General features: G+C 42.6%; 2 protein-coding genes across 7 annotated transcripts in view; one reads left to right on the top strand and one right to left on the bottom strand.

The window, feature by feature from the left end:
* Positions 1 to 712: 712 nt before the first annotated feature.
* On the top strand, positions 713 to 8,846 carry LOC118388454 (T-complex protein 11-like protein 2). Its single transcript, XM_035777559.1, has 10 exons — positions 713 to 868; positions 1,027 to 1,113; positions 1,293 to 1,425; positions 1,543 to 1,663; positions 1,779 to 1,999; positions 2,262 to 2,398; positions 2,995 to 3,179; positions 5,476 to 5,657; positions 6,053 to 6,225; positions 6,478 to 8,846. Exons 2-10 carry the CDS (start codon positions 1,029 to 1,031, stop codon positions 6,708 to 6,710), a joined length of 1,470 nt encoding a protein of 489 aa, XP_035633452.1. The 5' UTR covers positions 713 to 868; positions 1,027 to 1,028; the 3' UTR covers positions 6,711 to 8,846.
* A 3,595-nt stretch (positions 8,847 to 12,441) lies between these two features.
* Positions 12,442 to 21,339, bottom strand: part of anks1ab (ankyrin repeat and sterile alpha motif domain containing 1Ab) — a 45,253-nt gene continuing 36,355 nt past the window's right edge. For 3 of the 6 annotated variants that reach the window (XM_035777543.2, XM_035777545.2, XM_052526756.1), the window contains one exon: positions 12,442 to 20,817. In XM_035777543.2, the coding sequence (XP_035633436.1) occupies positions 20,698 to 20,817 (120 nt within the window). In that variant the 3' untranslated portion in view covers positions 12,442 to 20,697. The remainder of the gene's footprint in view (positions 20,818 to 21,339) is intronic. The other 3 variants (XM_035777544.2, XM_035777547.2, XM_035777546.2) reach the window with 2 other exon arrangements.

Genomic DNA, 21,339 nt, shown 5'->3' with positions numbered 1-21,339 from the left:
AATAATTTATACCATTGAATAGGATGTGTGACAGACAAATGATTTGGCACGATTTTTATGTTGTTGTTTAGAAATGCAGTATATGATCCTCAAGTTTATAAAAATGTATGGGGGTGGGGGGGGTACTAGTTCTAGAGATTACTTGATTCCTTCCTTACAACTAAAGAATGTATGACCTCTTTGCTTTGTTTTAGTCGGACTACCCATATGCCACTCACAGCAAGTTGCCATGGTACGTTCACACCTCTGGTATGCTTTCGTAACAAATTCAAAAAACGGACTAATATGGACATTTCCGGTTGTTTTACGGATTCCATCTATTTCACTTTAGAGAGAACTTTAAAACTGCACGTGCTTACTTTATTGTTTATTAACTCGTAGTATTATACATAAAAGCGAACTTTGTACCACTCCTACTTGTCAAAACATTGCAGTTGCATTGCAAGGACAATCTCCGGGCTGTACTAGAAAAATACGGCAGGGCACGCCCCTCTGTTTTGATTCAACCATGGAGCAAACCATCTGTCTGTGTATTATATTGACTTTGAAACCAGAACATAAACCGAAAGGGCTATTTTTAAGGGTATGTTAAATTTATAAACATATTTACATCTCAAATATCTAGAGCATATCATTTTGTAGTAGGCCTATGCCTACTACGTTTGGAAACTTCAGGCATAAATCATATCCCAACCTTACGTAATGGTTTGGTCTGCTTTTAAACTTCAGAGCGCCGATCTTTAACTGTAGCAGACAGATGCTTCCCTGCTGTATTCATGTACTACACAGTTACATTTTATCGTTTGAATATAAATTGAAACTTCACACTGATTTGCAAACGTTGTCTGAAGACTCAGCACAATTGCTGGTGAGTTTGGTTCTCTCTTTGATAGTTCATTAAGCTAACCAAAATGCAGTAGGACTCTTTTTTTCATACCGTGTTTTGTTGATGGTGAATATGTATTACCTGTATCGACAGACCAAATAATATTATGAGACCATGATTACTTTATTTTCATGGTCCAGGCATGCAGAATGCAAACCCAATAGAGGAGGCGGGAGGCGACACATCCTGTGATGTGCCCTGTCTCCAGAAACTTGACTCCCCAACAGGTAACAGGCACTCCTCATGAACAGCTATTGGTATGGATTCATATTTTGAATTATGTGATTTTGTTGGTATTCGGTGTGTAATAAAGGTATTTTACTTATATCTCTCTCCACTCTCTGTCTGTCTGTATGTCTGTCTGTATGTATGTGTGTGTGTGTGTCTGTCTGTCTTCATCTTCCAGGGAGCCCTCCCAAACAAGCCTCTCTCGCAGATATGATTGAGTTTGAGAATTGTGTTTCCAATCTCAGCCTTGCACATGAGATAGTGATGAACAGAGACTTCAGCTTCAGACAGAACAGCCCCCCCAAAGACAGGCAAGAATAGCTATGAAACACACACCATTTCTGTCTAATGATGGTCAATAATCGCTCTATGATCATAATTTCAGTCACTTTAAAGTCACAGATTTTTAATAATGATTTATTTTTTAGCTTGCAAGGGAGAATATCTGACATAGTTCACAGTGCTTTCTGGGACTGTCTTCGTGAGCAGCTTTCATGCAGCCCTCCAGACTATGTCCATGCTGTCATTCTGCTCCAAGAGGTGAAAACTGTGAGTATGGTCATGTACCTTTACTAGCTCACTCCTTCCCCCAGTTTCTCAGCATAGTATAGCAAACAAAGAAAGGCTAAGTGACCCACTATGTGGCTGTCCCCTGTGTGGTCAGACCGTGCTGTCCCTGCTCCTGCCTGGCCACGTGCGTCTGAAGGCCCAGGTGGAGGAGGTTCTGGACCTGGAGCTGATCCAGCAGCAGGCAGATCACGGGGCCCTGGACCTGCAAAGATTGTCAGGCTACATCATCAATACCATGGCCTCCCTGTGTGCCCCTGTACGGGACCCAGAGATCAAGACACTACGGGATCTTTCGGACCCAGTGGAGCTCCTCAGGTGAGGGACATGCTCAATTAACTCATTTTATGGTAAAAAAAAAAGAAGGAATTATGTAGCATAATATCAGATATGAAAATATAATGACATTACCCTTGGAAAGACAAAATCTAAAAATAAAAAAAAACTCTGGGAAGCTCCTTCGTAGACTATTCCACTACTCATTCATAGTTACTTTGGGTATGGTTCACACATGTCCAGTAATGAACCAAGGCCTACTTTTGGTTAATGCTAAGAAATATGTTCCTTTCCTTACTAACAGGGAGATCTTCAGAGTCCTTGGCCTGATGAAGACAGACATGGTCAACTTCACTGTACAGAGCCTCAGACCTAATCTTCTTCAGCAGGCGGTCCAATACGAGCAGGCCAAGTTCCAAGAGATCCTGGAGAAGCAGCCTGGTAAGTGAGACAATGTTCTAAGAAAATCTACACAAATCTACAGTTCTACCAAATCTGATGTAACGGATGTGAAACGGCTAGCTTAGTTAGCGGTGGTGCGCGCTAAATAGCGTTTCAATCGGTGACGTCACTTGCTCTGAGACCTTGAAGTAGTTGTTCCCCTTGCTCTGCAAGGGCTGCGGCTTTTGTGGAGCGATGGGTAACGATGCTTCGTGGATGACTGTTGTTGATGTGTGCAGAGGGTCCCTGGTTCGCACCCGGGTATGGGCGAGGGGACGGTCTAAAGTTATACTGTTACACTGACATGCTCCTAACATCCAGATGGAAGAACTTGTGCTTCTACATCTGCATTGTCTGCTCTTTGGGGTTTTAGGCTGGGTTTCTGTATAAGCACTTTGTGACATCTGCTGATATAAAAAAGCTTTATAAATATATTTATTTGATTGATTGTTTGTTTGATTGAACTCGGTTGGATAATCCCTTTAATTACATTCATGCTTTCCATCAAATAAATGTCAGGAACTTCAAAACGGATATTGTTTGTCTAATGATGGCTTCTATATGTTTTTGTTGCTTTTCTAACCATCCTTCTCAAGAGTTCCTGGACAAGACCACCGTTTGGCTTCAGGTGGCAGCGCGAGAGGAGGCATTGGTCAGTGCCCAGTCTGACCTTGACACTGGGACTCCCAAGCCATGTGGTCCATTAAGTCCTACTGCCGTCCTGAACAGGGCTTACCTGCAACTGTTGAGCTGGGACCCCCATGACCAGAACTACCCTGAGGTAATCAAACGAGGACCCTGATTGGTTCTCTTCCCAGTGGTATAACAAGAATGGAGACAGTTCAAATCACATTTTATTAGTCACATGCACCGAATACAACAGGTGTAAACCTTACAGTGAAATGCTTACTTACAAGCCCCTAACCAACAGTGCAGTTTCAAAAAAATATGGATAAGAATAAGAGATAAAAGTAACAAGTAAATAAAAAAATAACAATATCTACAGGTGGGTGCTGGTACAGAGTCAATGTGCAGGGGAACCGGTTAGTTGAGGTAGTATGTACATATAGGTAGAGTGAATTAAAGTGACTATGCATAGATGACAACAGAGAGAGTGGGGGGGGGGTAGTAGTCATGGTAGCCATTTGACTAGATGTTCAGGAGTCTTATGGCTTGGGGAAGAAGCTGTTTAGAAGCCTCTTGGACCTAGACTTGGCGCACCGGTACCGCTTACCATGTGGTAGCAAAGAGAACAGTCTATGATTAGGGTGGCTGGAGACTTTGACAATTTTTAGGGCCTTCCTCTGACACCTCCTGGTATAGAGGTCCTGGATGGCAGGAAGCTTGGCCCCGGTGATGTACTGGGCCGTTCGTACTACCCTCTGTAGTGCCTTGCGGTCGGAGGCTGTGCAGTTTCCATACCAAGCAGTGATGCAACCAGTCAGGATGCTCTCGATGGTGCAGCTGTAGAACCTTTTGAGGATCTGAGGACCCATGCCAAATCTTTTCAGTCTCTTGAGGGGGAATAGGTTTTGCCTGCCCGCTTCACAACTGTCTTGGCGTGCTTGGACCATGTTAGTTTGTTGGTGATGTGGACACCAAGGAACTTGAAGCTCTCAACCTGCTCCACTGCAGCCCCGTCAATGAGAATGGGGGCGTGCTCGGTCCTCTTTTTCCTGGAGTCCACAATCATCTCCTTTGTCTTGATCACATTGAGGGAGAGGTTGTTGTCCTGGCACCTCACCGCCAGGCATCTGACCTCCCTGTAGGCTGTCTTGTTGTTGTTGGTGATCAGGCCTACCACTGTTGTGTAATCTGCAAATTAAATGATGGTGCTGAAGTCATGCCTGGTCGTGCAGTCATGAGTGAACCGGGAGTACAGGAGGGGCTGAGCACGCACCCCTGAGAGGCCCCTGTGTTGAGGATCAGCGTGGCGGATGTGTTTTTACCTTTTCATTTCCTTTTTTTTTCACCTTTATTTAACCAGGCAGGCCAGTTGAGAACAAGTTCTCATTTACAACTGCGACCTGGCCAAGATAAAGCAAACCTTACCACCTAGGGGCGGCCCGTCAGGAAGTCCAGGATCCAGTTGCAAAGGGAGGTGTTTAGTCCCAGTGTTTGCTTATTGATGAGCTTTGAGGGCACTATGGTGTTGAACTCTGAGCTGTAGTCCATGAATTGCATTCTCACATAGGTGTTCCTTTTGTCCAGATGGGAAAGGCCAGTGTGGAGGGCAATGGAGATTGCATCATCTGTGGATCTGTTGGGGCGGTATGCAAATTGGAGTGGGTCTAGGGTTTTTGGGATGATGGTGTTGATGTGAGCCATGACCAGCCTTTCAAAGCACTTCATGGCTACAGACGTGAGTGCTACGGGTCGGTAGTCATTTAGGCAGGTTACCTTAGTGTTCTTGAGCACAGGCTCTATGGTGGTCTGCTTAAAACATGTTGGTATTACAGACTCGGACAGGGAGAGGCTGAAAATGTCAGTGAAGACACTTGCCAGTTGGTCAGCACTCACAGTACACGTCCTGGTAATCTGTCTGACCCTGCTGCCTTGTGAATGTTGACATGTCTGAAGGTCTTACTCACATCGGCTGCGGAGAGCGTGATCACACAGTCTTCTGGTACAGCTGGTGCTTTCAAGCATGTTTCAGTGTTATTTGCCTCGAACCGAGCATTGAAGTAGTTTAGCTCGTCTAGTAGGCTCGTGTCACTGAGCAGCTCTCGGCTGTGCTTCCCTTTGTAGTCTGAAATGGTTTGCGAACCCAGCCACATCCGACGAGCATCAGAGCCGGTGTAGTACGACTCGATCTTAGTCCTGTATTGACGCTTTGCCTGTTTGATAGTCGTTTAGTGGAGAATACAATTCAGGAAGAAGGTGGTTGATGCCATTTTCAACAAGGAAATTACATCAGGGAATTATCAATGAATGGATGAATCACCTATTGTTCCAATAAATGAATAGATTGAGATTAAATAATAATAAATCCCTGTGGTTTCACCCCCACATAATCTACTCACCCCCAGTAACATTTTATAGTAGCTCATGTCCAAATTTCTCCTCTCCCTCTACAGACAGTTCTGATGGACAGAGCCCGCATAGATGCACTGGGGCAGAGGCTGAGTCTGCTGGTTCTTGAGGCATCAGTTCTGCTGTTGACTAGCACACAGTGTGGGGCCGCTGTTTTCTCTCTGCAGGGGTTTGTAGGTAAACTCAAGCAGACCATCACTGCCCTGCTGGAGGGCAGTCACAACAGGTAAGAGATGGGGGGGGGTTACTGTCTCTCTCGGAGCACAGGTAATGTATAACAGAAAAAAAGTAAGTTGACAAAAGAGCCCAGCTGCCACACTTCAAATGTCTGCAACAAGGCTGGGTTTCTATACAGCACTTTGAGATATCAGCTGATGTACGAAGGGCTATATAAATAAATTTGATTTGATTTGAACAAACCCTGGCTTCTTCAGCCTCAAAATATAGCTCAAGTTAACAAGTTAATAAACATTTAAAATAAAAATGTTTATACATGATTTCATGAAGCTATTCATGCTCTACTCTAAAGTACAATCAAATGTATTATTGAGGGTTCAATAAATCCTTATCCTGCAGTTGTTCTGAATGGATGTTTGACACCAGTCTCTCTGGTGCGTTCAGGGACTTTGACCTGCAGGGGGCGTTGCTGGGGCTGAGGGAGCAGGTGCTGGTGCAGGTGAAGGAGGCTCTGATCACCCAGGAAGGACCAGCGCTGCCTCAGGACAGTGAAGATTTGCTTATGGGACAGATCTCAGACCTGGCCAAGGACAACAACCCCATCCACACTCTCATAGGTCAGTCGCCACCAGTGAGGGGCAACCTAAACCGACCTCCCAAGTTCAGCATTCCAGAGTAACTAGTTGCATGAGTTCCATGTTAATCCTGAGATATGTGGAGGTCAATTTAACCATTACTGATACAATTATGAGTCCGATACAATTGTACAGTTTAGCAAGATATGTTCTGTGTCTGCAAAGGTTCTTGTAAGTCAGATTGGCAGTGCAGCAGGCTGATGTCTCTCTTTTTGCATACCACACATGTTGTAGGAGAAAGAGTGCAGGGCTACCTCAAGGCCATGCTAGAGGGAGGCCCCACTAAAAAGAGTCCGTCCATGCCCCCTGCCCTGAGGCTGCTGAGTGCTGAGGTGGCAGAACTGGGAATGGCCTTTGGGCGAATAGTCCATTTCAACCGCTCAGTTTTCGGCCCCTTCTACGTCCCCATCCTAAGGAAGATGCTGTTTCCATCGGGAGAGGCCGAGATGGGAGAGGACTCCCGCTAGTCCCCCGAACACCTCCGGTCCCCTGCATAAGCTACCATTCAACATTTACACAATGTAGAACAGGGTTCCCAAACTGGCGACCCGCGGGCCAAATCTGGCACGCCAACAATATTATTTGGCTCCCCCAAAGACCCCCAAATTAAATGTTAATATTTTTTAAATAAAAAAAATGTATACAAATCTCGGATCCGATATGCAAAACCCCCCAAATGCAATGTCCCAAGAAGGAAGTTACCCTACCTAAATAATGCAAAAGTTAAGTTTTAACTTCATTCATGAGGAGAGAGAATGCAGGAGACAGTCAACTAATAAAGCTGGCAACAACCATGTTGTGGTGCTGAAACTTAAAGCTGCAACCACAGCACAATCAATAGGAGGTGAACAGCACCTGGTGCTGAAAATATAGCTAACCTGTTATGCAAGTGTTGCACAACGACAGATGGAGAAAACCTACACCAGTCGAGTAATTCATTTCAACAATAATATTCATTTTAATTTGACTTTACAAACAAGAAGAGGGCTTAATTGTCTTCTGAGCCAAGGCCTACATAAAATAACAACTGGCTGTGGTATGCCATAAGGCTTAACAGCATCTTTCACAAGAAAAAAATATATGGCCGATGCCATTTAGGTTCGATGCTGTGATGCTCATTTGCAGGGGATACTTGGCGCTGCCTCTGACCGGGTGGAGGGGAAATTGGTGGAAGACCTCCTGCAATGAGATCAAGGTCAGGTCATTTGACCTCACTCATCCAGCCACTTGGGTCATGTGACAGTGTTGATGCCCATTCTGTGTTTTATATATATAAAATGCACATTTTTAAAAAATCGAAAAATGTTGTCCATGTCCAAGACTGCAGCCATGAGTTCAGTTATTGAAATTCTGGCATTATGAGACGCGCATTAAAAAATAAATATGCACAAAAAAAATCATTCCAAAGACAGTTTCAGAAGTGGTATTTTTTTTTTTTTTTACAAGGGCTCCTTACAATTGCAACTGGCCAAAAATGGAGCATCCTAGATTAAACAATAATTTAAAGAAAAAAAGGTGATTGTCTATAAGGACAGCCTGCTCCTATAACGACAGAACAAACAGATAATACTGTCAGCTTGAGACCTAAATATCCCTGGATAAGCACACAATAATGTTAGTATTTACTAAGTACTGTCATATAGGCCACTAAGTTACTCACTCAATGGGAAATGTTGCATTTCCCCTCGATCTTATGGATGTCACGTGAGATGGATGTGATTTTGATGCGCAGGCAGTCAACAATTGACTTGTGTGAAAGCCGGTTCCTGTCCTGAGTCTATATTGCGTTCATAGAGGAAAATGAGGACTCGCAGGATTAAGTCGATCCAAACATTGTTAGCACATGAAATGCACGTTTCTTTATTGGCTGTATTCCTGAGCATGCCACCCAAAACGCACACAAGTACTCGGTACCCCTGAGCGCATCCCTGATTTGGCTTGATGTCTGTAATTCAATCAGCTCAGTTTGAATTGCGGCCTAATTTTTAAAATTTAAACTTTATTTAACTAGGCAAGTCAGTTAAGAACAAATTCTTATTTACAATGACGGCCTACCAAGACCAAACCCGGACAACGCTGGGCCAATTGTGCGCCACCCTATGGGGCTTCCAATCACGGCCAGATGTGATTCAGCCTGGATTCGAACCAGGGACTGTAGTGACGCCTCTTGCACTGAGATGCAGTGCCTTAGACTGCTGCTCCACTCAGGAGCCCAATCCAGTGAGGGTATCGTTTTCTTAGCAAGGGAGGAGTGTTCTCCACCTGGGCAGACTGTGAGAGGAGCACATACAAACGCAATGATATCCATGGGCATTCCGTAGTCTTCAAATCTGGTGGAGGAATTGTCAGCCAAAGAAGCAGTTTATGTAGCTTGCAGTTAAAGCTTAAATGTTTCTGCATAGGGCCTCTGTCTCAGGCGGGAAGACCACCTTAAAAGTTCCATGCTTAGATTCATAATAACGTATGAGATTAAATGATTTGCAAACAGCAACATTTTCATTTCAAATAAGAAACACTGGCTTGGCATTGGGAAAATATGGTAAGATGAATGCAATCTCTTTGTACATTTCCCCTGATACTTATTGAGAGCGACATGTTGATGTGGTCCTTCTGTAGCTCAGTTGGTAGAGCATGGCGCTTGTAACGCCAGGGTAGTGGGTTCAATCCCCGGGACCACCCATACGTAGAATGTATGCACACATGACTGTAAGTCGCTTTGGATAAAAGCGTCTGCTAAATGGCATATATTATATTATATATTATGTTAAAAAATATTTGTGTAGGCTACAGTAAACCTGTTTTTCCCCACCAATCAACACACAGTGAAATAGACAAAAATAATAACTGAATAGAGACATGGTGATTTTATGAGCATAATCAGATCAAAATTATTATTATTGTCACAGAATGTATTATGTACTGATCAGATGTGTTAAAAATGTTGTTCGATTTGTAGTGTAGGCCAATTAATTGTGCTAGTATTATATACTAATTATGTTCTGGCCCGCTGACTATTAGCTCAGAGACAAATTGGGCCATGGGCCAAACCTAGTTGACGAGCCCTGATATAGAGTGTTTATACTGTATATTTAGATTTTAGAATACTGCTCAAAAAAATAAAGGGAACACTTAAACAACACAATGTAACTCCAAGTCAGTCACACTTCTGTGAAATCAAACTGTCCACTTAGGAAGCAACACTGATTGACAGGTAGAAATTATAGGCAATTAGCAAGACACCCCCAATAAAGGAGTGGTTCTACAGGTGGTGACCACAGACCACTTCTCAGTTCCTATGCTTCCTGGTTGATGTTTTGGTCACTTTTGAATGCTGGCGGTGCTTTCACTCTAGTGGTAGCGTGAGACGGAGTTTACAACCCACACAAGTGGCTCAGGTAGTGCAGCTCATCCAGGAGGGCACGTCAATGCGAGCTGTGGCAAGAAGGTTTGCTGTGTCTGTCAGCGTAGTGTCCAGAGCATGGAGGCGCTACCAGGAGACAGGCCAGTACATCAGGAGACGTGGAGGAGGCCGTAGGAGGGCAACAACCCAGCAGCAGGACCGCTACCCCCGCCTTTGTGCAAGGAGGAGCACTGCCAGAGCCCTGCAAAATGACCTCCAGCAGGCCACAAATGTGCATGTGTCTGCTCAAACGGTCAGAAACAAGACTCCATTTGGGTGGTATGAGGGCCCGACGTTCACAGGTGGGGGTTGTGCTTACAGCCCAACACCGTGCAGGACGTTTGGCATTTGCCAGAGAACATCAAGATTGGCAAATTCGCCACTGGCACCCTGTGCTCTTCACAGATGAAAGCAGGTTCACACTGAGCACATGTGACAGAGTCTGGAGACGCCGTGGAGAACGTTCTGCTGCCTGCAACATCCTCCAGCATGACCGGTTTGGCGGTGGGTCAGTCATGGTGTGCGGTGGCATTTCTTTGGGGGGCTGCACAGCCCTCTATGTGCTCGCCAGAGGTATCCTGACTGCCATTAGGTACCGAGATGAGATCCTCAGACCCCATGTGAGACCATGGGGTATGCTGGTGCGGTTGGCCCTGGGTTCCTCCTAATGCAAGACAATGCTAGACCTCATGTGGCTGGAGTGTGTCAGCAGTTCATGCAAGAGGAAGGCATTGATGCTATGGACTGGCCCGCCCCTTCCCCAGACCTGAATCCAATTGAGCACATCTGGGACATCATGTCTCGCTCCATCCACCAACGTTGCACCACAGACTGTCCAGGATTTGGCGGATGCTTTAGTCCAGGTCTGGGAGGAGATCCCTCAGGAGACCATCCGCCACCTCATCAGGAGCATGCCCAGGCGTTGTAGGGAGGTCATACAGGCACGTGGAGGCCACACACACTACTGAGCCTAATTTTGACTTGTTTTAAGGACATTATATCAAAGTTGGATCAGCCTGTAGTGTGGTTTTCCACTTTAATTTTGAGTGTGACTCCAAATCCAGACCTCCATGGGTTGATAAATTTGATTTCCATTGATAATTTTTGTGTGATTTTGTTGTCAGCACATTCAACTATGTAAATAAAAAATAATTTAATAAGGATATTTCATTCATTCAGATCTAGGATGTGTTATTTTAGTGTTCCCTTTATTTTTTTGAGCAGTGTATATACATTAGTAATGTTTGTTAAACCAAAAACAGGCCATCAGATAAGTAGAATATATGAAGATCATGTAAAGAATAATCATACTGGAATATATTTTCCTCAGGACACATATAATATTTGTTGTCGCAACCATTGTGATAATCGTTTTACTAATATCTAGAGTTTGCATGTATGTCAGCTTGAATTGATTATTTGTGCATTAGCTAGAGATTGTTGTGTACAGTAAGTTTATTGAATGGTATGTACTGTATAATTTAAAGCACTTACCAAAGATATGTATGCACTTTTTAACTATTTAAAATACATCTATATTTTAATATTTTGGAACTGTACATTAAATAATGTGTGAAATTTGTTGGGGGATTATTGATTTACATTTTTTATGCATTCTGACCAACTGTTGGTCCCATGTTTCATGAGCTGAAATGAAAGATCCCAGACGTTTTCCATATGCACAAGAAGCTTATTTCTCTGAAATTGTGGGCACAAATTTGTTTACATCCCTGTTAGTGAGCATTTCTCCTTTGCCAAGATAATCTATCCACCTGATAGGTGTGGCATATCAAGAAGCTGATTAAACAGCACGATCATTACACAGGTTTATCTTGTGCTGGGGACAATAAAAGGCCATTCTAAAATGTACAGTTTTGTCACACAACTCAATGCCACAGATGTCTCAAATTTTAAGGGAGTGTGTAATTGGCATGCTGGTTGCAGGAATGTCCACCAGGGCTGTTGCCAGAGAGTTTCATGTTCATTTCTCTACCATAAGCCGCCTCATGTCGTTTTAGAGAATTTGGCAGTACGTCCAACTGGCCTCACAACTGCGGACGACGTACGTGTATGGCGTTATGTGGGCAAGCGCTTTGCTGATGTCAACGCTGTGAACAGAGTGCCCCATGGTGGCAGTAGTATGGACAAGCATAAACTACAAACACCAAACATGATTGCATTTTATCAATGGCAATTTGAATGCACAGAGATACTGTGATGAGATCCTGAGGCCCATTGTCGTGCCATTCATCCACTGCCATCACCTCATGTTTCAGAATGATAATGCACCACAAGGATCTGACCACAATTCCTCGAAGCTGAAAATGTCACAGTTCTTCTATGGTCTGCATACTCACCATACATGACACCCATTGAGCATGTTTGGGATGCTCTGCCAATATCCAGCAACTTCGCACAGCCATTCACAACATTCCATAGGCCACAATCAACAGCCTAATCAACTCTATGTGAAGGAGATGTACTGTGCTGCATGAGGCAAATAGTGGTTACACCAGATAGACTTTTTTTTTTAACAACGCCCCTTCATTTTTTAAAAAGGTATCTGTAACCAACAGATGCATATCTGTATTCCCAGTCATGTGAAATCCATAGATTAGGGCCTAATGAGTTTATTTTAATTGACTGATTTCTTTATATGATCTGTAAAATATTTTAAATTGTTGCATGTTGCATTAATATTTTTGTTCAGTATATGAAAAACAAATGTATGACTTTTTTTCCCTCCATTGTTTCGAAATTATTTTTATTTCAAACAAGTTCATGAAGAGGAGACCAAATTCAGTTTTCATTTTAATTGTTTTGTTTTAGAGTAATGAGAAAAACACGTTCTAAAGAAAAGACTAAGGATTGTGGAGTTTGTTTTTCTTAGTAAGTGAAAGGAAAAGGGGTACCTAAAGGGGTAAGTAACCCTAAGCACAATATACTACTCACAACATAAATGACAAATCGATATACCTACAGTACCAGTCAAAAGTTTGGACACCCTTACTCATTCCAGGGTTATTTGTACTATTTTCTACATTGTAGAATAACAGTGAAGACATCAAAACTATGAAATAACACATATGGAATCATGTAGTAACCCCCAAAAAACAAATTAAAATATATTTTATATTTTCTCTCAACCAGCTTCATGAGGTAGTCACCTGGAATGCATTTCAATTAACACGTGTGCCTTGTGAAAAGTTAATTTAGGGAATTTCTATCATTCTTAATGCATTTGAGCCAATAAGTTGTGTTGCGACAAGTTAGGGGTGGTTTACTGAAGATAGCCCTATTTGGTAAAAGACGAAGTCCATATTATGGCAAGAACAGCTCAAATAAACAAAAAAACTATAGTCCATTATTACTTTAAGACGTGAAGGTCAGTCAATGCGGGAAATTTCAAATCTTTGAAATTTCGCAAAAACCATCAAGCGATATGATGAAACTAGGAAGACCCAGATTTACAGTGGGGCAAAAAAGTATTTAGTCAGCCACCAATTGTACAAGTTCTCCCACTTAAAAAGATGAGAGAGGCCTGTAATTTTTTTGTTTCTGGTGTCCTTTGATAGCTCTTTGGTCTTGGCCATAGTGGAGTTTGGAGTGTGACTGTTTGAGGTTGTGGACAGGTGTCTTTTATACTGATAACAAGTTCAAACAGGTGCCATTAATAGAGGTAACGAGTGGAGGACAGAGGAGCCTCTTAAAGAAGAAGTTACAGGTCTGTGAGAGCCAGAAATCTTGCTTGTTTGTAGGTGACCAAATACAGTGCCTTGCGAAAGTATTCGGCCCCCTTGAACTTTGCAACCTTTTGCCACATTTCAGGCTTCAAACATAAAGATATAAAACTGTATTTTTTTGTGAAGAATCAACAACAAGTGGGACACAATCATCAAGTGGAACGACATTTATTGGATATTTCAAACTTTTTTAACAAATCAAAAACTGAAAAATTGGGCGTGCAAAATTCTTTTGGATCATTGTCTTGTTGGAAGACAAATCTCCGTCCCAGTCTCAGGTCTTTTGCAGACTCAATCAGGTTTTGTTCCAGAATGGTCCTGTATTTGGCTCCATCCATCTTCCCATCAATTTTAACCATCTTCCCTGTCCCTGCTGAAGAAAAGCAGGCCCAAACCATGATGCTGCCACCACCATGTTTGACAGTGGGGATGGTGTGTTCAGGGTGATGAGCTGTGTTGCTTTTACGCCAAACATAACGTTTTGCATTGTTGCCAAAAAGTTCAATTTTGGTTTCATCTGACCAGAGCACCTTCTTCCACATGTTTGGTGTGTCTCCCAGGTGGCTTGTGGCAAACTTTAAATGACACTTTTTGTGGATATCTTTAAGAAATGGCTTTCTTCTTGCCCCTCTTCCATAAAGGCCAGATTTGTGCAATATACGACTGATTGTTGTCCTATGGACAGAGTGTCCCACCTCAGCTGTAGATCTCTGCAGTTCATCCAGAGTGATCATGGGCCTCTTGGCTGCATCAATTTGACCAAGAAGGAGAGTGATGGAGTGCTACATCAGATGACCTGGCCTCCACAATCACCTGACCTCAACCCAATTGAGATGGGTTGGGATGAGTTGGACTGCAAAGTGAAGGAAAAGCAGCCAACAAGTGCTCAGCATATTTGGGAACTCCTTCAAGACTGTTGGAAAAGCATTCCAGGTGAAGCTGGTTGGGAGAATGCCAAGAGTGTGCAAAGCTGTCATCAAGGCAACTTTGTTTAGTTTCTACATGATTCCTTTTCTGTTATTTCATAGTGTTGATGTCTTCACTATTATTCTACAATGTGGAAAATAGTAAAAAATAAAGAAAAACCTTTGAATGAGGATGTGTCCAAATTTTTGCCGGGTACTGTATACATAAACCATTATACACTGTACATACACTTGTCTTATAAAGGACTTCTGAAGTATAAAAGTGTGAGTATAAGGCCATATGATCTTGGTCAATAATATTCTGTAATAATTTCTAGGATATATTATTAGGCTATTACTGCCCTTAACAAATAATTGAGGTGCCACCCAACCTGATGGAATTCAGCATGCCATCTCATTACAGAGTTAAACATTATTATATTATAACCACACTTTATCATTGGAGGTCTTAGCCTAACGCAGGGATGGACAACTTGTACCCCTGGGGAGTCATGCACTCCCAAAATCTGAGGGGGCACAAAGTATGTGGGGATCGCTGGGAGGTGAAGACTAAGTTGACACCTGAAACAGCTTTTTCCTGCAATCTAGAGCCATAAACATTATGCTTAATTCTATGTAAAACAATATATGTATATATTTTTTCTGCATAGCTAAGCATACCTCTTGAGCTGTCTGTATCCTGCTGACTGGTGGTTCTTACATTTAAAAAAAAATCTATATATATATATATTCTTCCCTGCATCTCTGCTCAAATCTGGGTAAAGGATTGAAAATAAATCTTAGTACATTTAGGCCTAGATTCAATCAGATCAAGCATTAACCGTCAATAGCGGACGCTTTGGAGTTGTAATTGCGTTGGAGTCATTAAATCGGAGACAGCTGCTTGTGATCATTGTCACGAAGGCTCACCCGCCCCCACTCGCATTAGACGTAAATGACACTCAAATTGAAAATGAGGATTTATATAAATCTAATCAAGGTGTAGATTACATCTCACATTCCAGTTTTCGAACTTGGAAACATGGCTGCATGGGATTGCTGGCTGCTGGATTTCATGCGACTTAATGCGACTCTGTGTAGCCAATGGCAATGTCCGCTTTAGGTATAATGACAGTTCCAACACCGCCAAAACAACCGCTATGCGGATGTTGGCTAAAGCGGATCTGATTGAATAGAGCTCTTAGTTATTGCTTGCTTTTCTAAAATCAACCAACTTTTCCAGCAGACATTTCCAGCTAAGATAGACAAGCCAGCTGCTCTACCTTGATTAATAGCCTTAAATGGCTTTTTCGTAACTAGTTATGAGATTAGGCTAGCTATAGCCAACTTCATGAAGTTGCTAATTGGCTAGTAGTATTACAGAAAAAAAATACGTATTATTTTAAATCATGTTTTTAACAGGACACATCTTAAAGGGCACATGCCCCTGTACTCCCTATGGCCATGATACCTCTGTTGTGACCCCCACCCCAACAAAGTTGCCCATCCCTGGCCTAGTGCATCAACCGTTCTGAAATTCACTCCATACTGTGGTATGTCAGTCTTTGAGGATCATAGCATCTGCTGGTGTTCATCCCTTTCTATACTATGTACTTACTGGTAAGTGATTTAAACCTACAATACCATATTAAGATCTCACACTAAATACAGATACTGCAGCCTGTAGAAGCTACATGTGTAGAAGCTTCTTGCTTTTACAAGGGTAAAGAGTTTGTAAGTTGCATTTTCTTCCTAATTTGAAATAGTTGTCCCTCCATTGAATAATATATTTCATCCTCTTACTACATCAGTTAGCCATATAAAAATAGTGTATTTTCAAAAATGCATCAGTTTATTTCCATCACATGTTTTGTTCCAAATGACTTTGCGAGTGAGGGAGTATGACTTTTGCATGCATACATCTATCTCCTCTGCCAGTCCCTGGGCTTGTCTTAGTGACAAAGAGATGCAATTAGCTCTCATAGAATATATTGTCTGGCAGTTCCTTCAAACTCCCATGCAAGTAAGATGACCTAAGACACAATCAAATACCTTAAGAATGAGATGTTCCATTGTACTATTTAATTTCAGGTATATATTGCTTTACATTTTTAAACATTATCATTGACAAACTATACTTTGCCCACAAATACATGGGCATAGCATTATTATGCTGGTACGGTAGTTCTAAATTTGATTAACGTACTCTTGTTCTCTCTTCTTGATCTCTTGATCATGTTAATCTCAAATATACCTGAATCAATAACAATTGTCATTAATGGCCCATCATTAATTGTCTATATTCTGTATATTACTGTACCTACAGGAAGTCAGATGTGGAGGTAAAGACAGTCAGTGTGAGGCCAGGGAGGATATTTGACCTTTCAGACTGACCTTCTCACCCAGTGGACAGACAGCTAGTGTAAGGTTATAATTTCTCTGTTACTTGGTATTCAGGAGATGTGGTAGAAGGCAGCAGACCTTATCAAACAGTCCCTCATAGACCCGCTGAATGTATCCCTGTTGGTCTCTCTGGCTCTAGTCTACACACACGCAGACGCTCACATTGGCTGCTCCACTTCAACTCATAGCTTGGTGTCCGGAAACTTGAACGCTGGAGTGAGCTACACAAGGAAAACACTGACGTTAAAAAACAGAAGCATGCACAGCCAAATCATACCCCAACAATTGTGTCTGCTTGAAATAGCCTCTGCTCTTTAAAAACTTAAGGCTTTTATATGCACCCAAACCAAAACAGGTAGAATGTATTTGCATGATTTCAACACATAACAGGGAGGAACATACTTAGTGCAAGAGAAATGACAATGCTGGACAATGTAAATGAGATGAGGTGCTATATTTGTGAAACAAAGAAAAAAGTAAAACAAAACAGCAAATTATAAGATAAAACAAAACAGACACTGCTGTTACAGACACCTCAATGGGCCATCAGAAGACCAAACGCACATACTGCCACATGCATCAGTACTGTAACAGTCAGAACAGGACAGATTGACGATGAGTCACAGCTACAGTACCGCACAGAGACTAGCATGTCTTAACAGTCATTCTCCAGTCAGCCATCCTGTATTAACCAGGTGTCGTTTGGAGAGAGGCGAAACATAACATCTCCTGCAGCAGGAGACACAGAATGAGGACAGCAGCTAGAGACAAAACAACCCATCTTTCCACGAGGACACAAACACAAGGCTACACAGCACACAGAATAGGTTGAGCAAAACACAAACAGATAGAGCCAACAGACACACTACATGACCAGAAGTATGTGGACACCTTGTTGAACATCTCTTTCCAAAATCATGGGCATTAATATGGATTTGGTTTCCTCGTTGCTGCTATAACAGCCCCATCTTCTGGGAAAGATTTCCACTAGATGTTAGAACATTGCTGTGGAGACCATTCAGCCACAAGAGCATTAATGAGGTTGGGCAAGGATTTTGGCCGATTAGGCCTGGCTCGCAGTCGCCGTTCCAATTCACCACAAAGGTGTTCGATGGGGTTGAGGTCAGGACTCTGTGCAGGCCAGTCAAGTTGTTCCGCACCGACAAACCATTTGTGTATGGACCTCGCTTTGTGAACGGGGGCATTGTCATGCTGAAGCAGGAAGGGGCTGTCCCCAAACTGTTGCCACAAAGTTGGAAGCACAGAATATTCTAGAATGTCATTGGAGGCTGTAGCGTTAAGATTTCCCTTCACAGGAACTTGTAGCTCGAAATATGAAAAACAGCCCCAGACCATTATTCCTCCTCCACCAAACTTGACAATTGGCACTATGCATTCGGGCAGGTAGCGTTCTCCTAGCATCCACCAAACCCAGATTAATTTGTCGGACTGCCAGATGGTGAAGCGTGATTCATCCCTCCAGAGAACGCGTTTGCACTGCTCCAGAGTCCAATGGCGACAAACTTTACACCACTCCAGCCAACGCTTGGTATTGCATGGTGATCTTAGGCTTGTGTGCAGCTGCTCGGCCATGGAAACCCATTTTGTGAAGCTCCTGGCGAACAGTTATTGTGCTGATGTTGCTTCCAGAGGCAGTTTGGAAGTCGGTAGTGAGAGTTGCAACCGAGGACAGATGATTTTTACATCTTATGCGTTTCAGCACTCGGCGGTCCTGTTCTGTGGGCTTGTGTGGCCTACCACCTCACGGCTGAGCCGTTGTTTCTCCTAGACGTTTCCACTTCACAATAACAACACTTACAGTTGACCGGGGAAGCTCTGGCAGGGCAGAAATTTGACGAACTGACTTGGTGGAAAGGTGGCATCCTACAGTGTGATGGTGCCACATTGAAAGTCACTGACCTCTTTAGTAAAGCCATTCTACTGCCCATGTTTGTCTATGGAGATTGCGTGGCTGTATGCTCAATTTTACACCTGTTAGTAACGGGTGTGGCTGAAATAGCCGAATCCACTAATTATAAGGGGTGTCCACATATTTTGTATATATAGTGTAGATAACTAGATCTGCGGTATAAATCCCTGTGAAAGGAAAAACAAGAATGCAGTTTCACAGATATTTTCAACCAAAAACTATTTGCACAATGAAAGCATATCTAATTACATTTTGATCCCTCAAATGTAAAGTTCCATGAGTAAGCCTGAATCTTTGGCACTGTCGCTAATGTTTTTGTGACTAAGTTGTTTAAACATACTGTACCTCATGCTGAACCTATGTGCCATGGCATGGATTACAATCCACGTAATCTTGATAAGATGCAACATAAGGAGTCCAGCAACACAAATGTGCCTTGCCTCATAAATTGTCTAAAATTAAAACAATGTTATTAGGAATATCTTGCATCCTTCACCATGAATTGGCAAATTCAATTATTGCCCTCAAATTCCTTGGACATACCCAAACGTGACCTTCATGACCATGGTGTTTTGGTAATTTCTCATACATTTGCACTTAAATTATTTACTATGCCGATATTATTGTGGTCTTGCTTCCCTTGGTTTCTTTCACTAAATATATTCCAGGAAGCCCTGGTCTTAAAAGCATATCTTATTAAAGAAACCAACCATATCCATTTTAAAACAATACATTTTTTAAGGGATAGTGCCATGTTTTAACACAGTGTTCTCTGATGAGCCAAACAGTCTCTGTTGATTGTCTCTCTTGGTAATAAAATGACTGGTGAGGCACCATGCACACTGTGAAGCTACAGAGCATTATAGACTGTATTATCTGGACAAACCTGTACCATTACAACAACTTCATTGCAGCTCTGCCAAAGTGTTCATGTGTTGTCAACTCAAAAGTACTGTTAGTCTTTTTAACCATGGAAGACGCAGTTAGCAGGTGTGGAGAGTGTGTGATGGTGGCAAGGGATGCTCAATTGATTACATTTAGATAAACTGATAGATGGCCAGATTGAAGTAATTAAGGCTACTGATCTTGGCAGATTGATGACGAAGTTGTCCTCCCATTTGTGTACAAGAAGAGCACACAGGAATTTGAGGTTCAGTTCTTGATCCATTTTGAATGGAAAGGGAAGATTCCTTGATGATCCATCAATGTATGATAGATTTTTTGTCTTTCATGCATCCCAGGTGATGTGTCTCCTCACAGCGCCTCACAGTGGTAGATGCCTGGCAAGACAGGACAAGCTACAGATAGGGAAAGAAAAATATTGAACTTGCCTTTAGCGAAAAACAAGTGAAATACAAAAATAAACATGGTATTAAAAAGACAAAATTGTTAATCCTTTTGGGAAGGGGGTAAACTATTGTTTATGGCTGAGGAGGTTGTTTGGGACATGATATTGTTCTTTGTTCCACTCTATATGGGACCAAAACGGTAAGTTGATAATATCACAAGAATAGTACTCCTTTGGCGTTAGATAAAAAGAGGTACTTGTGAAGGTTTGCCCTTTTCTTGTTCACATTGGCAGTACAGCCAATGCTTATCATGTTACTATCAGGTAAAAATGCAACAGATAGCTGAACAGAAAAAAAGTCATGCTTGTTTTGACCGAAGGGAGTCACTTGGAAAATAATGGCATGACAGGAAGAGAACAAAAATCCACAATGTCTTCAATGATGATAAACCTAATAGGGGGTGGATGCAAATGCATGTAGTTGGGAGGAGGAGGAGGCAGATCGGTTGAGAGAGCAGGGCCATTGTAGGTTCAGTTCAGGTCCATCCACAAGTCAAGGGGCTCCATCAGTGGCTGCAGGAGGAGCTGGAGAGAGCTGCAGGGATGTGTGATGTCAGAGCAGGGTGAGGTTTGTGTAGGGCAGGGCAAAGGAGAGGGGGCAGCCCTGAGGGATGCTACCATCACAGTGAGAAGGCACAGGGCTTGTGAGAGAGAGAGAGGGCGGTAGAGGTCAGGGGTCAAACTGGGTGCTAGTGCGAGGTGAGGATGGGGCAGGTGATCCAGTCTCAGAATATGGTGGTCTCGTACTTGGTGCTGACAGGGCGCTTGTTGGAGTCTCTTTGGGTGAAGAGCCAGGTGGTGCTGCCCAGGGACTGCATGTCTGTGTCCATCTCCAGAGGGTCAATCTGCCGGGGGAGGGGAGGGGGGATGAGAGTTGCACACTCAAGTCCTCAGCACATGTGCAAGTGGATTAAAGGCACAGTCCAGTGATGCTAGAATCACAGACACCAGGGCACAATCCACAACATATAGATGTCTGATAACAAAACAGGCTGCTGGAGACCTAACAGACCACACACACTCCCATCTGTCTCTTAGTCTGGGCTTCAAATTAAGTGAAAATGTGAAAACACCATAAGGATTCAAACATGCGCTCTTAAACAATAGGTTCACCAAGAAAAAAAAGTGTCTCTGTTAACACATGAACAGCCAGAAATCAACACTGATCATTACCAGGATAAACATCATATGTTATAGCTTTTCCTTATAAAAAATGTACTTTAATTAGTAGTCCTGTATGTCTGATTACTAAACACCACTGATAAACCTCAAATAAAGTACATTGTGGCAATGCAAAGCTGAAATATACTACTGTCTACATATTCAGTACCAGTCAAAAGTTTGGACAAACCTACTCATTCAAGGGT

The sequence above is a fragment of the Oncorhynchus keta genome, chromosome 10 (genome assembly GCF_023373465.1).
Source record: "Oncorhynchus keta strain PuntledgeMale-10-30-2019 chromosome 10, Oket_V2, whole genome shotgun sequence".
NCBI classification, from domain to species: Eukaryota; Metazoa; Chordata; class Actinopteri; order Salmoniformes; family Salmonidae; genus Oncorhynchus; species Oncorhynchus keta.
Note: the sequence above shows the minus strand (reverse complement) of the source record. Positions and strands in the feature narration are given on the sequence as shown.